Source organism: Apiospora marii (assembly GCF_038362585.1).
Source record: "Apiospora marii strain CBS 49790 chromosome Unknown utg000013l_segment0_segment0, whole genome shotgun sequence".
Lineage (NCBI taxonomy): Eukaryota > Fungi > Ascomycota > Sordariomycetes > Amphisphaeriales > Apiosporaceae > Apiospora > Apiospora marii.
This window is the reverse complement of record NW_027117384.1, coordinates 336,868-352,807: the sequence shown is the minus strand read 5'-3', so window position 1 is coordinate 352,807 and position 15,940 is coordinate 336,868. Positions and strand designations below refer to the sequence as shown.

General features: G+C 53.2%; 3 protein-coding genes across 3 annotated transcripts; all 3 read left to right on the top strand.

Annotated features, from left to right (window-relative positions):
* Window positions 1-345: 345 nt before the first annotated feature.
* Window positions 346-2,303, top strand: PG985_015269 (WD repeat protein; the record flags this gene model as incomplete). Its single annotated transcript, XM_066835035.1, has 6 exons — window positions 346-1,566; window positions 1,669-1,732; window positions 1,803-1,821; window positions 1,887-1,999; window positions 2,051-2,118; window positions 2,232-2,303. The coding sequence occupies 6 exons, from the start codon at window positions 346-348 to the stop codon at window positions 2,301-2,303; spliced, it is 1,557 nt and encodes a 518-aa protein (XP_066676238.1).
* A 7,078-nt stretch (window positions 2,304-9,381) lies between these two features.
* Window positions 9,382-12,278, top strand: PG985_015268 (alpha-alpha-trehalose-phosphate synthase subunit; the record flags this gene model as incomplete). Its single annotated transcript, XM_066835034.1, has 3 exons — window positions 9,382-9,404; window positions 9,503-11,519; window positions 11,574-12,278. 3 exons carry the CDS (start codon window positions 9,382-9,384, stop codon window positions 12,276-12,278), a joined length of 2,745 nt encoding a protein of 914 aa, XP_066676237.1.
* A 1,712-nt stretch (window positions 12,279-13,990) lies between these two features.
* Window positions 13,991-15,789, top strand: PG985_015267 (uncharacterized protein; the record flags this gene model as incomplete). Its single annotated transcript, XM_066835033.1, has 3 exons — window positions 13,991-14,287; window positions 14,347-15,508; window positions 15,599-15,789. 3 exons carry the CDS (start codon window positions 13,991-13,993, stop codon window positions 15,787-15,789), a joined length of 1,650 nt encoding a protein of 549 aa, XP_066676236.1.
* Window positions 15,790-15,940: the final 151 nt, after the last annotated feature.

Sequence of the window (15,940 nt, the reverse complement as noted above, 5' to 3'; positions counted from 1 at the left end):
GGAAGCAGCAGTTGGGCAAGTAGGACCCTGGATCTGGCCGGTCTTTCCCTGCATCTGGATGCGGGTAAGTGGGGGTTTCGTCAGCTCACCCAACCCACAGAATCCATCTTATCGATAAAAGATTAGATCTGGTATTGGTCCAGTGTGGGGTTGCATTCTGAACTTTTATTTATTGGGTAGGTGTGTTACTGAGGTACCGTAGGCGGTTGATTCTTACGGGCGACTCAGCTTAGATTCTTACCTCGTTTCTTCGAGCAGATCAATCCGGGAATCGCATCATCTCCCGAGGGGCCTTGAGAACGTGTTTGCACAGGGCACGCCTACGAATACCACGGTCGACAAGCTATGGCGACTATTGCCCCTCCCCCGTCCAAGCGGCAGCGTCGCGAAGATCTGGAGCGCTCCCAGATCCAGGCGGACGTGACACCCGCCCCGATCGAAGCCGGATCTTTCAAGGCCCGTTTCGTTGACAGCGACTCAAACCAATTGGCTGAAGTCGTCGAGATTCCTCTGGCAGACGCAAGCGAAAAAAACGTTTCGCTGCTCCTGAACACTCTGCTTGGTCGAGACAGAGACGAGTTTACTCCCTACAAGTTCCGCATACATTTGCCCGGATCCGATGTCATACTAGACAAGTACCCTTCGCCCTCCGAGTTCCTGGCTGTGTTGCGAAGCCACGGTGTCGCAAACCCCTTCGAGACGACTCTGACGCTCTCCGCCGAACCCCAGAGCGTTTTCCGTGTCCAGGCTGTGACTCGCTTGTCTCAAAAGATCTCAGGGCATGGACAGCCCATACTCGCTTGCCAGTTCTCGCCGAAAAACAGTAAATTCCTTGCTACCGGTTCCGGCGACTGCACAGCGCGGATATGGGACGCCGATACTGGCACTCCGAAGTGCACTCTTACCGGTCATACAGGATGGGTTTTGGCCGTGTCGTGGAGTCCTTGTGGGACGTGGCTAGCAACAGGTAGCTACGACAAGACCGTTAGGATATGGGACCCCGAGACGGGCAAGCCCATAGGAAAACCTCTGACAGGGCACTCCAAATGGGTAACCGGTCTCGCTTGGGAGCCCTACCACATGTGGCAAGACGGGGCGCCGCGCCTGGCAAGTTCGAGCAAGGATGGCACTGTTCGGGTCTGGAATCCTATTGTCGGTCGTGCTGATCATGTACTCTCTGGCCATAAAGGGAACGTGACATGTGTTCGATGGGGAGGTATTGGGCTAATCTACACTGCCAGCCAGGACAAAACTATAAAGTGCTGGAATGCGGCCGATGGAACATTGGCACATACTCTCAATGGCCATGCTCACTGGGTAAATCACCTGGCCACGTCAAGCGACTTCGTCTTGAGAACCTCTTATCACGACCATACGAGAAATATTCCCGAAACGGTTGAAGCAAAGCGGGCAAAGGCCAAAGAGCGGTTCGAAAAGGCTGCCACGCGCCAAGGTAAAGTCGTTGAGAGACTTATCTCAGCAAGCGATGACTTCACCATGTACCTCTGGGGTGACCCGACCGAGAGTACAAAGCCTCTCCAAAGGATGATTGGCCACCAGAAACAGGTCAGTGCTCTCACTTCTCGCCTGCTGGTTATGACTGCCGCCCGGCCCCGCGGCATAGAGCAGCAATGCGCAAATGCCGATGGTAACTAACCTAGGATACAGATCAACCATTGCAGTTTCTCGCCGGATGGCAACCTGATTGCTAGTGCCAGCTTTGACAATCATGGTAAGTAGCATCAAACTGTTCATTTGAAGACTATCTCTGTTCGTATCATGCTAACCAAGTTGTTCTACAGTCAAGATATGGAGTGCCAAGTAGGTTGAAGTCACAAAGCTTTGGAGTATAGTACCATCAGCATGCTAATGTACACACCTTGCAGAGACGGAAGATTTTTGAACAGCCTGCGTGGTCACGTTGCCCCTGTTTACCAATGTGCCTTCTCAGCTGATTCAAGACTCCTGGTGTCTTGTTCGAAAGACACCACCTTGAAAGGTAAGCTGAGCTTTACGTTCTATGTGTAATATCAACTGACTGAGTGTATAGTGTGGAACATGCAAACATTCAAGTTAGCCGTGGACCTCCCAGGCCACGAAGATGAAGTATGGGCAGTGGTACGTACATCCCAAGTCTCTCTCCCATCTAGTGATGCTTAAGAAGCGCACATACGAAGCGCCCACGAGATCTACGTCAACTTTTTGAGCTGTGCTAACTTTGACTGTCTTAGGACTGGAGTCCCACAGATTCACGGGTTGGCAGCGGCGGGAAGGACAAGGCGGTGCGTCTGTGGTGTAGATGATTGGCGGTTCGACTATAGTGGCCACAAATTATACATAACCATACCTTCGGTATCAAACTGAGATCTCCTGGCAGCTGAGATGGTACAGTTATGAACGTTTCCATCTCGTTGAAAGTGTGTTTAGCCAGAGACAGTTGTCGCCACGGTGGTCGTTCCATGAGATTAGCTAATACCTGTTCCCGAGTATGGATTTGTTGAACCTTTTAGACCCTCTGGACTCGGAGCACATGGACGATTTACGATGCATATGGCTTCATTTCCTTCACAGCCCAATACAGCAAGGGCTGCTGTTGACGGGGCGAAATTGGGCTCGTCATCATGGGGCGCTCTGGAGTTGTCATATATTATTTATTATCATATATGATAAGACTGGGAATTGGGAATGTACACCACTAAATAGTAGCTTTTGACCGCGCTGTCGTATGCGCCTACAGGGAATTCTCTATCGTCACAGCCCAGCAGTAACCATAAGTGCAGGCAGGCACTTTGTCCAAGGACATTCTGGCGAAGATCTGTAATCTAAGGTGTCTTTGTGCCAGAGAACCCAGCCGGTCACGGTACTTCACCCCGGCCCACCCCCTTTTTGAGCCTTGCTGGGCTGGTTCCAGCCACTCTCTATCGAAAGGTACTCGAGTTATACCTGCATTTCGAGGTTTCCATTCACAGCATTCGATGAGAGGAGAACCGTTAAATTATTGGTTATTAGCTAATAGGAAGAAGAAAGATATCTCTGCAGTTTGTGCCAGCGTTGATTGCCACACTCATGTCCTGCGGTTAATGTTGAAATACATTGAATAAATGCTTCCACAAGGAGTTCTTCTCTGGTGACTAAGTGCTGGCTGCCCATTTGCCCCTGTTCACAGAGAGGCATGACCCGCCATGGGTATCTCTGGGGATGGGGGCCGCTGCATAGTATCCATCTATCGGTTATGGAAGTGAAAGTATCCCTCCCACCCCTCATCAGGTATAGATCGCACCAGAGCCTGGAGCCAACTCATCAGGTCAACACCCTCATGAGGAGCTACTCTGCTGACAAGCACAAATCAAATGCAAGCGGCACCTTGCTTTGCAGAGTACCGCGGTGTGCACCATTGACCCCTGTGGGGAAAGGAACAACTCCCCATTAGGCCGAGGATCTGGTTTGTATGCGTCAAGAGCGAAGACAAGCGAAGACCGAGTCTCATTACATCTGCCGGTAAATCGTACGATTCCCTCGCCGGAGGGAGGTGTTGGTATCCGGGTCCCGGGCCATGAAGTGAGGTTGGAATGATGATCTGTCGAGTGTTACCCCGGGCCAAGCCGATTCCGTCGATCGTCTCCTTACCTCCCTTCCCCGTCTCAATCTACTGATTGGACCAGCTCAGACAGCCTCGAATAAAAGCCGTCAAAAGGTGTGGACATGCGGTTGGCGTTTCCTGGAAGGACATGATCCGGTTGTGGCATCCCTGTTTCGATGTGCAGTGGGGGTTATCTGCACCTGGGGGAACAACAGCAATGCAAGCCAGTCAGCTGGGGTGACGGGCGTTCTCGGCGCTTAAGCATCGAATGGGTGGCAGGTAGCGAAGTTAGAGACGGAGGGGATCCCATAAAGATAACCCCATCTCACATGTTATTTGTAACAGCTTGCCCATTTTTGCCTTCCTGGAGTCCCGAAGAGGCCGCGTGTTGGACGCGATGCCGAGAACAAGCGAATACTACACGTACAGTTGAGAATTTCGATCGCGTAAGGGGGGTCTCTTCAGCCCAGGATGTGTTTTGTGAGATGACACCGATGTATTGGCCTGTTGGCTTCTGTGCGACCCCCCCTCCCCCCTCTGGCAGTCTAGATCTCAATGGTTCTATGCCAAGGAATTGCGCGATGTGTTGTGTAGCAGCATTGACAGACAGAGACCAACATGGCCTCAAGATCTTGTCTTGCAAAATGGCATTACTCGCGGCTTCCTACAAGAAGGCGCGAATATGTGCTCTGTGTTGTTGCAAGCCACATAGTATCTATCAATCGTGGGATTCGTGGCACGACTGGGCTCCATCATGCACGTCCGCTGCCGCTGGGCAAAACCTCCCGCGGACGCTGGAGGCGTTTATTGGGGTAAATCTAGATGCGTATGCACCATATATGCAAGGTCCAAATACCGATGAACCGTTCTGTTAGAGCGGCTATAGGTTTCCATATGTAGCCGGTTCCCAGCTTAAACAGGCAAGTACATCCGTTTGCGATCGAATCGACTTGCCAATATCACGTCGTATTGGTAGAATTGCCTTGAAGATCATACTGAGTTCGATTGCGTTGGAAACACTATGCCACAAGCCCGGCCTCCAGTTGAGCGGAAGGATCACGGGCAATAAATTCAGACAAAGGAAAAGGGTGGAGGCGTTTGCACCAATGGCCCCTCGGCCCGTCCCAGTGGTTCCATTTGTTTTATTAATATATAGACAGTGCGTACATAGGCAATAGGGCACCGACCAAACAACGTTATCAAGGCCTGCCAGGTTGGGCCGAGGAAGAGGTTGGGAAGGCGAAGGAAGGGGGACTGACTGAAAACAACAGCTTCCATCCCATGCGCCGGGAATGGATGGATGTGGCTTGGGGTGAAAATTCGAGGTGCCATGCAAAAGTCACCCACGGCTGCCCTATCACAGCTTTCTGACATGTCACCAGAGACGAACCGGCTAGAAAACCAAGAACCACGTCTAATGCAAACCAGGAGTGCCAAGTGGATGCCACGACGGACAAGTCATTGATGTCTGGGGGAGATGCCCAAATGCTGGAGCTCGTCATTTGCTCGCAAGGAGAGCCGGGCTGGCCGGATTGGGAGGTGGTTGCAAGGCCGTCGATGAGTTTGGACCGGAGACCCATAACTCTCGACACCCCATTTCGGGAGTTCTCGGGCACCTCGGACGTGCGCACCTCCCTGCCCAGTACTGCCTCCCTCTCGTTACAATGCAAGTTGGTGATGGTAGACTCATCAATCAAATTATATGCCTCATGCCTTCATCATATACGAAGCAGTCTATTACGTGGGTTCATGGCATGTGTAACCATGTATTTTCCTTTTGGCCCGAATGCAACTCAACCTACGACATCCAACACCCCCTTCCCGACTTTGGACCTTGACAACAAGTAGGGAGGCCGGGGTGGGTACTGGACGTAGGTACCTATGCATGTAGTAGAAGATACAGTCATGCAGTCAGTCGTACAGCCAGATCCGCCCGCCCTGTCGTTGCCGGGATCGAGCACGAGCTGGGCAATTCGATGACTACTGGTGGATTTGAGGGTTGTTGGGCGCTTGAAATCTCTCTCTGCCCGACACCAACGACAGTCTTCTGTCCTCCAAAACGTGGGGTCTCGACGGTTCTGTTTGCGTCAGCTGCACGTTGTATTGGCAATGGGTGTGCTGGACATTACATATTGTTGCAATGCGCTGCAGGTGGGTCAAGTCAGCTGTATTCTTTGAGTCTCTCTCTGTGCGTGCAGTGTTATCAAGTGGCTGGCGAGCAAGATGGCGAGAGAGAGGTCAGCCTGACCTGCAATTGAGGGCACAGTACAGTAGCATCGTTCGTTCCAGACGACGAGTAGTTGCGTTAGACTTCCCGTGTGTGCGTGAGCTGGCCAAGCACTACAGCTTAGATCCCATCCCCTCTCCAACCTAGTTTTGGTTATTTGGGGACTCGATAACCAAAAACCATGTCACCTTACGGTATGCAGACGTAAAAACCACATGCTACTTGTATTGAAGCTCTTCTCATAAGAGAGGGGAAGTTTCGAACAGCCCCCTCCCTTCTGCCCTCCCCCCTGCCCTTCCCCCCTCCCCCGCACATACATCGACGGCTAGTTTTCTGCATCCCCACTGTCGCTGCCAAGACGCGGTTGTCCTCTGTCAAATCAAGCGTCGTGCTACATTCTAGAACCCTCGAGCGTGCCAGCGAGGGAGAGACCATTCACAGGCCATCCGGATTTCCGTCTTGGGCAAGTCTTTGGACATAGTACGCTTATTTTAGTGTCAACATGTCGTAAGGCGGGTGTCAAAACACCAGAAACAGGCCTGTCGGTAGTGCGTGCAATTGAGTTTGGCATACTTCTTGCCTCCTGCCCATGTAGTAGTACTGTAGATAATATTGATGGTATCAATGTTCGGGTAAACGAAAACCATGACTTTACCTAGGTAAGGTTACGAGTCTATTGTGAACGGCTACTTCCATACTGCAACTTGGCAAGCCTCGGTGCAACTTCAGATACGCGCTGGAACCAGGAGTGGTTACCGACCATAGTCACAGGCTCTCTCAGCTTCTATACGTGATGAATCCCTCCCGCAGCCGAAGCCACTGCCTCCGGTTTCAGGTTCCTGATGGGGGGTGATCTCCCTCACATCCTGTCTTGTCAGAGCAGCCACGCAGACAGATCCGGAGAGGCCAAGAAAATGGGCCGTGAAGACCCTGCCCCAAACTTCTGCCGGTCTGGCCAAGCTGGGAATAGACTTTACCTAGACGGGGGCATGCATGCACAAGACGTAGCCCAACGTGCGCATACCGTGGCCGATGCAGCAGTTGTTGTTCGTCGTCGCGGTCATATCTAGCGACAGATGGGTGGGGATGCCTCGAAAGACCAGGCCAGACCGCCAGGCAAAGACTCATGGTAATGGGTGCTGTACTCGTGAGCTCGTACTTGTAGCTCGACGGACAGCTCACCAGGCCCGGTTCCTTCCCAGCCGGAAATTGATTAGCATGGGCAATGCAGACCCGACCTTTGAAGGCCGATATTCGTTGCTTGAACGGACAAATCGACGGCAAGCTGGCTGCGATTCCGTCAGATCCCTGCTAGCCACGCCTTTTGGTTGGAAGCAGTGGCCCGTGGGTGTGTGTCGACCCCTGTCAACCCTGTCTGTCCCCTTGGCTGTCCCATAGATGGAGGATCTTGAGCCGAAGCTAGCGCAGAGATTTTGCTCGCGGATTCCCGAGGATTCGCATACTTAAGGTATTGATAGGATCCATCCGAAATAAGTGTACCACTTAGCTTGTGTTGGACAGATGACGAAGTTGGTCGAAGCTCCCAGCATCTCGAGTCTCAACCGCTTGTCTACACCCACCACGAGCTACATGCACTTCTGCCGAAGAGAATTGTTGATAACTGACGTTCCAATTACTTGATGCTTCCCTATCTATCGAGATCTGTATTACTGGGTTGCTGAGGTGCCCTATCCTATACCCCCCCAAATCCAATTTGCAATACGGACTTGCAGCTCCCAGGCTATCGGCACACAAAGGACTTTTATTGTTTTGTGCCCGGACTAAAACCTCCTGCGCCGATCGACAAGAATCACTGGAGCTGAGGCACTTGAGGCGAAGCTTGGCTTTCCAGTATTTGTGACTTGTCCAACAAAACCCCGATCGTACGTCCAAGACCTGATTCCCGTTGATTCTCGAAGCCAGACCTGTGAGTCCCTCCTTGGTTTTGGTGCATTCACGTCTCGGAGCTTTCTCCGCAAAAAGAGGGCGTGTATAGTCACTGTGCATAGCATGACATGAGGATTGGTTATATCATCGCATATCTAACGAGACCCCAAAAAGTCAAAAGAGGAATATTTATTCACCACATATCCGCCCAGGCTCGCAGTTATTGCCCATTCTTGCTTGTCCTTACGAGATCTAAGTTCAGGTTCACCACATAAACTCAGTAGCGTCACAGACAACAACATTCTCGACCCATCCATCTGCCCATCCCGCTGCATTGCTCCGCGTTGCAGGCGGTTTTGGTGTAGAAAAGAAACCCGCCGGATGACGTTTCAGTTACCAGCCCTGGAGCGAACGGGATAAGCGAAATAATTAACGACAGCTGGGCTCCCATGTTGTGCTTGTGGCTTTGCAATCTGATTCTGCTACAGTAGCGCCGAGGGAGAAAGAAAAAAAAAACGCAGGAGAAAAGCCCCAGCCATTCCTCAAGAGGTACGTACAAAGAGCCTAACCTAGGGGTTTCTAAAGTTGTTTCCCGTCCGACTAGGGCCCCCTGTCGATGGCGCTTGTGGTCCAATTGGTACCACGCCCTTGAGCCTAAGCACCAACGAATCCTCCCCTTCCCAAGCTCAGCCCTTTCGAAGTCGCACTACCTTGACCAGTGGTTTTGGTGCCTGCAGTCGTTGTGGAGGGCCAGATGCAGTGCAATCCCGAGCAAATCAGGTTACGTCACGGGCGTCTTTTGTCCCTTCAATTCGCCAGCCGCGCCGTATAGCCGTGCAGACAGAGACTCACAGTGAGTGAGTGAGTGAGTGAGTGTGTGTGTGTGTGTGTGTGTGCAAGTGCATGCGGCGCAGACAAGCATCTTGGCCGTAACTGGTGTCTTTTTTTCCTCGTGAATTTCAAAGCATCTTTCTTTTTTGATGGATTCTGCAAAAGATCAATGTTGCGATGAACTCGACGTTGGTGGAGCCCCATGTATGGTACTTACCTATCATACATGTCCGTCTGGCGCAACATGAAAGTCTAAGTAAGCTCCAACGTCGGGCCCAGTTTCTTTTACACCCACTGACATCAGGTTGAGCTTTGAAACTGGGACCACGGCTGTTCAGTTCAAGTGCATTTATGTAATGACAGTCTCCGTCACTTTCACTTTCAAACCCAAAGAGTCTCCATCCCAACCTACATACATTTATTTACATTGACTGCACTGCACCACTGCACTCTGTCTGCACTTGCACTACTACCGCCGGACTACTTACTCAACCACCACGACCGCTACCACTACTGTCTTCTCTCCCCTGCTCAGACACTTACTGCTGCATATTGAAAGGCATTCTTCTTCAACCATAACTGACTGGCAGACCACAAGTCTCAGGTGCTACTACACTACATCCCTCGTCACTCACCCTTGGCAGCTGAAGCTGTTGGCTGCTTATTATTTTTCTGTCTTACACGGACTGGCCGTCTGTTTTGTTCCGTTGCTACAAGGGTGCCTCACCAAGGGAAACTCGACGCAACCGCTTTCCCAGACGTAACCACCGGTCTGCATATCTCACAGCATACCAGCACCCAAAGACTGGAAAACTCAAGCACGAACTGAGATTGAATCTCAGACCTCTTGCCCACCATGACGGTGTTTTTAGCTTCTCTGTAAGTCGTGCTCATGTTGGATCGGGTCTCTGATGCCCGTTTTGGTCCCATTGCCGTCGCAATGCGATGAATGGCCGCTTACTGAAAACCCCCGTCAGCAATCTCCCCAAAACTGTCCACTTCAAGCTGCCAGATGCTCCCAGGAAGAGAGATCGTCCGCAGAAGGCGCCAATCGACAAGCCTCCCAAAGTCAACAACAAGGCGGCTCGCCCTCCTATAGACACCCGACCTAGTCTGTTCGCGCCAAACCCCACCGTAACCCCTCCGGAGACCCCCACCGAGGATGAGCATGCTGTCCTGGACGACGGCCTCTTCACGAATGAAGACGGCGTACGGCTGCACGTCTCGCAGCCCTCTGACGACGAGAGCAGCGTAGACCTTGGCCCAACCGACCGGGAGTCTCCAAAATGGGGCGCCAGGATGGACCAGCCCATGTCCCGGGCCAACTCGCCACCCCCATCCTCCATACTCGACCATTCGCGGATCCTCCAAAAGGCCAAAGAACTGGGCCGCCAGGGTGTGACGCAACCTCGGCAGCACCGCAGCGACAGCCACGACAGGGTCTTCGCCAATGCCAACTGGCGCATTGTTCACTCGGAACAGGGCAATGGCGGTTTGCGCAACGCCGCCGAAGCCGCGTTGCGCGACGGTTATGAGGGCGAATACACTTGGGTTGGCACCTTGGGAATGCCAACCGATGCTCTGGAGGGGACACAGCAGAAAGATGATATTCACGACCGTCTACTGACCGAGTACAACATGTTGACCGTCTTCTGTTCCGACAAGGACTTTGATGGTCACTACTCGCACTTCTGCAAGCAGATCCTGTGGCCCGTCTTCCACTACCAGATTCCCGACAACCCCAAGAGCAAGGCGTACGAAGATCATTCCTGGAAGTTCTATGTCAATGTCAACCAAAACTTCGCCGACAAGATTGTCAAGAACTGGAAGCGAGGAGACACGATATGGGTCCATGATTATCACCTGCTTCTGGTTCCAGCCATGGTGCGCCAGAAGATACCAGACGCCAAGATTGGCCTTTTCTTACATGTCCCTTTCCCTTCATCTGAAGTCTTCCGTTGCTTGGCCGTGAGAAAGGAGCTTTTGGAAGGCATGCTGGGGGCGAACTTGATTGGCTTTCAAATCCCAGAATATACCCGACATTTCTTGCAGACATGCAGCAGGATTCTGAACGTCGAGGCCACGGCAGAAGGAATCCACCTTGAAGATCGATTTGTCAACGTCGTGGCCCAGGCTATTGGCATTGACCCCGTCAGCCTCAACCAGCATCGCCAAGACGAGGAAGTCCAGAAATGGATCAGCATCATGAAAGATCGATACAAGGACAAGAAGATTATTGTCGCTCGCGACAAGCTGGACCATGTCCGAGGCGTACGCGAGAAGCTGCTCTCTTACGAGCTGTTCCTCAACAAGAACCCTCAGTGGCGCGATAAGATTGTCCTCATCCAAGTCGCATTGTCTGGGGGCGAGAACAGCGACCTCGATGCCGCAGTCTCGGACATTGTCACCCGCGTGAACTCGTCTTGGGCGAACCTTGCATACCAGCCGCTGGTATATCTCAAGCAGGACATTCCGTACTCGCAGTATCTGGCCCTGCTTACCATTGCCGATGCCCTGATGATCACCAGTCAGCGCGAGGGCATGAATCTGACCTCGCACGAGTTCCTGGCCTGCCAGGATGGCCACTGCGACGAGAAGAAGCATGGTTCTCTGATTCTTTCCGAGTTCACGGGCACCTCATCGCTATTCGGCGGTAACGAACTTTCGGTCAATCCCTGGAGCTACCGTCAATGCTCGGACGCTATCGGTAAAGCTGTGGAAATGTCGGATGAGGAGAAAGCAACGCGCTGGACGAAACTCTACGAGACCATCAAGAACCACACCGGTGGGCAATGGTTTACAAAATACCTGAAGACTCTGGATGACGCTTTCGAGGAGCAACATCGTCACAGCCAAACGTCGATTCCCCGTCTTAATCTGCAGAAGCTCAGTTTGAGGTATTCCCAGTCTCAGCGTCGCGTGTTCTTCCTGGATCTGGAGGGTACCCTCATCCCGAATAACCCTATGAGCTCCACGGTGCCCATGAATGCTCAGGTATGTTTCGCTACCCTGGCCACTAGCAAATCCCACCAACTGACTGGTTTTTAGCGAACACTCTCTGTCCTGAACGATCTTGTGGAGGATAGTCGCAATACAGTCTACATCATGTCGGGTCGTAGGCCTGACGAGTTGGATCGACTCTTCCGCTTGGTTCCCAATCTGGGCCTGATTGCGGAGAATGGCTCCTTTATCAAGTATACGGGTAACAGCACATGGACCGAGATCGCCGACCGTTCCAGTGTCGCGGCCTGGAAGGAGTCGGTTCGCTCCACATTGCAATATTACATTGAGCGGACCCCGGGTGTCGAAGTTGAAGACCGACGCTGCTCTCTCATCTTCGACTATAAGCACGCCGAGGATTTCTCCACTGCCGAACGGCAAGCGAGCGACTGGACGGGCCACATCAACGAATCTTGCGAGGGACAGCATGTACACGCCACGCAGCTGGACAGTTGTGTAGTAGTGGAATCCACCGACTACACAAAGCATACTGCCGCCGAACGGATCTACAATGACCTGAAGACCAACGCGCCTTATGCCGACAAGGCTAGCGATGTCGACTTTGTCATGGTTGTTGGCGACGGTCGCGAAGATGAAAAGGTTTTCAAATGGGCAAACTGTTTAGGCAAGACTGCCATCAAGGACGTCTATACCGTGAGCCTCGGAAACCGCAATACGGAAGCAACCAGCACCTTGACCCAAGGTGTGACTGGTGTCCTTGTCACTCTGCAAAAGCTTGCCAACTCACCCTAGGGGATGAGCGGGCACCAGACACTGCAGGAGCACGGCGGAGCTGGCTGGGCTGTTGGATGAGACGATTGGATTCATGCACTGGTACCCTCTATGCCAAGTCGTCTCTTCGGGAATCGATTCTTCTCCAATTCTTCTCTTGTCTTTCTATTTTTCCTGAATCTCGCTTGCTTTCTTGTATGACCAATGGAGCACGGAGTGTGGCGTTGGAACTGAAGGAAATCGTACGTCACGTGCGCTTGTTATCCTGGACAACGAATGGTATGAATGGAATGTGAGGTGGGTAAATACGGCACCAGCGATGGACTACTCTGAATCAGGTCGGCATAGAGGCAGGCAATAGAATAGATAGCTATTTATTATAAAAAGCATGGATATGCGCTGGTGATAAGGCCCGACACAAAGTGGTTTCCCCCCCTTCTTATCGGTACTTGGAAAGCCCTCACGAGAACCGAAGCTGACCACGAACAATCGTCAAATTGTTCCTCAAGTGTATGCAGGCGAGTCCCGGCAACCACCAAAACGACGTGCGCTCGAAGGTGCTACGTACCGTTACTCAAGCTTCGGTGCCGCATTCGAGCAGAGTTGGTTCTCGAGATAACCCGGAAGCCTACAAGGCGATGCCTGGCCCACCCAAGCCGTCAGTGGTCTCCAAATCCCTTGCAGACCAGCCCGCCAAGCCTTTTTAGTGCATCATCTTGTGCGACAGCGTGCGGGCAGCGGCCGGATTTATGCAGTATCGCGCCTCCCTGAATCTGGACGCACCTCTCTAGCTCTGGCTTCCGGTGCTAACTAGGCCCTTTCCTGGCCTGGCTGACTGGCTGACTGACTGACTGACTGATAGGACCATACGAATTGATCAACCGTGAGTGATGGCAAATGAGGATTCTCACATGACAGGAGGCTGCACCGTTCCTGCTAGACGAACAACGGGCTCGATTCCATAGCAGTGTGGCAAGCCGTTTCCCGAGACCGAGAAAAAGAAGAAGGTTTTCTGGCGCCATCCCAACTTGTCGATATTGCTGCTGCCGGTTGTCTTTCGGCGAACGATATGCCGTGTTTTGTGGAACTACCGACCTGCCGCGGAGGCCGGATCTACACGGACTTCCGTGACACCTCGAGATCTCATCACTGTACTCGGTACTGCTGGTCAATTTCTGAGCCAACACATCTTGTGATGTATTGTGCTTATCTTCTTGACGGAACTTCATGCATCAGGGCACGCACGGTATTTCAAGACGTCGGTGAAATTGATCAAATGTGAAAGTCTCAGACATCGGTCATCGGGTCGCCCAACCATTTTACCCCAACCATGTCCGGAGAGTGGCCTGTAGGATTCGGCCACCAAGACAAGTGCAGAGTATGCAATGAATAACATTTTCAGGGATCTTAGGCCAGAGATAAACGACTGGTAACCCCGAAACCTTGTCTTCTAGCGAGCTTGGCTGGCCTTGATAAAAGCATCAACCTGCCAACCTCCATGCCGCAAGACTGTTCAAAGATTGTTCGTCTCTCGTCCAGCTGACCGATACGAAGCCAAGTCACTAACCAACTCAATGCCAGAAACCGAGACGACGGTAGCTGCTCCCAGCGGCCAGACAACCTCTCCTTCGGTGCCTATCCCCAGCGATTCCACCTGGTTCTGGAACTGGGTGATGAACTCGCATCTCTAGGCAACTGTTTGTGATCCACGTCGGCTGACACCCGAGCCCAAAATGCGTCTTCACACCCTGCGTGAGCTCGATAACAGCGAAGGTACCGTACAGCTGCACAAGGGTGGCGATGGAACCCTGGAACTCGTGCCGCGGCCCAACGAGGCCGACCCGAACGACCCGCTACGATGGCCGACATGGAAAAAGCACGTCGCTTTCGGGGCCGTGTGCGCCTTTGCTTTTCTCACGAATTACGGAATCGGAGGTTTGGCACCAGCCTTCTACATCCTATCTAAGGAGTTCGACAAGACAGTGCCTGAGACGAGTGACCTGCTACTCTGGCCGATTCTTGTCCTTGGAGTAAGCATTCCAAGCCAACCCACTGACCTATGGTGAGCGGAAAAGCTGATTGCAAGTAGGCGTTCAATTTCTTCTGGGTCCCTGTCGCCAACTATATTGGCAAGCGGCCCGTCTTCGTCTTTGCCAGTCTGCTATTGACTTTGTGTTCCATATGGGGCGCGACGGCCAATGGCTTTAGAAGCATCTTGTGGAGTAATATCATCGGCGCATTTGCCGGTAGTTCTACTGAAGCGCTGGGTGCCAGCATGGTCAACGACTTGTACTTTCTTCACGAGCGAGGCGCCAAGATGGGCATCTACACGAATGCTATCAGCGGCGGCAACACCATCGGACCGCTCTTCTGCTCGTTCGTGCTCCAGGGGCTCTCTTGGCGCTGGCACAAGTGGATTACCACCATTCTGACGGCCATCACTTTCATCGCGGTGCTGTTCTTTGTCCCGGAGACCAGATACTACCGAGCAAACGAGCAGCCCAGCCATGTCGAGGAAGGGCTTGTACCGCCAGCCCTGCGTCCAATGTCTCTGGGCCGCCCCGATAGCCTCTTTACGTGCTGGGAGCCCGCGGGTCCGTCCCCGACTCCCGAGAAGAGCCGAGCCACGGCTCGCGGACATCAGAGCACCAGCTCGAGTTCCCGCTCGCCCGAGCGCTACGCCGTTGCCGAGCTTCCCCGGAAGACGTACCTTCAGGAGATCTCGCTCTGGACGGGCGTGACGCCCAACACGACGCTCTTCAAGTCATTCGTGCGGCCGCTGCCGCTGATCGTGTACCCCTGCGTCATCTACGCATTCCTCGGCTACGCCGTGTCGCTCGTGCTCACGGTGGCCGTCAACATCCTGAACCCGTTTGTGCTGCAGGCGCCGCCCTACAACTGGTCGCCCCTGATCAGCGGCCTGATCAACATTGCGGGTTTCCTGGGAAACGTCTGCGGCGCCTACGCGGGCGGTTGGCTCGTGGACGTCTGGAGTGACTGGCGGTCCCGCAAGAACCAGGGCGTCTTCGAGCCCGAGAGCCGCCTCGCCCTCCTGGTGCTGCCGACGCTCATTACAGGCGCCGGTTGCCTCGTGTTTGGCTACGGCGTCGAGCGTGCCCTCCACTGGACCAGCCTCTTCTTTGGCTACGGCATGATCAGCTTCGCCCTTACGGCCGTGCCGACCATTACTATGGCGTACGTCAGTGACTGCGTGCTGCCGGTCAATGCGGATGCGTTGATGCTGGTTAATGGTAAGTCCCAACGAGCGCGGTCTCTTCGCGTGTCCTCGATCGATTACGGTGCAGAGTATAGACGACTAACGATGTGTTCTATCCTATTAGGTCTGAAGAACATTGTGGCCTTCGGGTTCCTGTACGGCATCGTCCCCTGGGCCGAGGAGGCGGGCTACATCAACTGCTTCGGGACCCAGTCCGGCATCTTCGTGGGCATCATCGCCATTGGGGCTGTGCTGATGGTCATGTTCGGCGCGAGGATACGACATGCGCAGGCGAACTGGCGCATTATTATGTGAGGGCGGAACCAATCGGGCAACCCTACGGAACGAACGTCGGTCAAGTTATTGTATATGCGGGACTGCCATCCCATCCCGGCACTGCTCCGAGAAGGGCGTGACAAGGCGAACGGAGCATCGTGCGGCGCTGTCTACGGGTGTCACAATATTG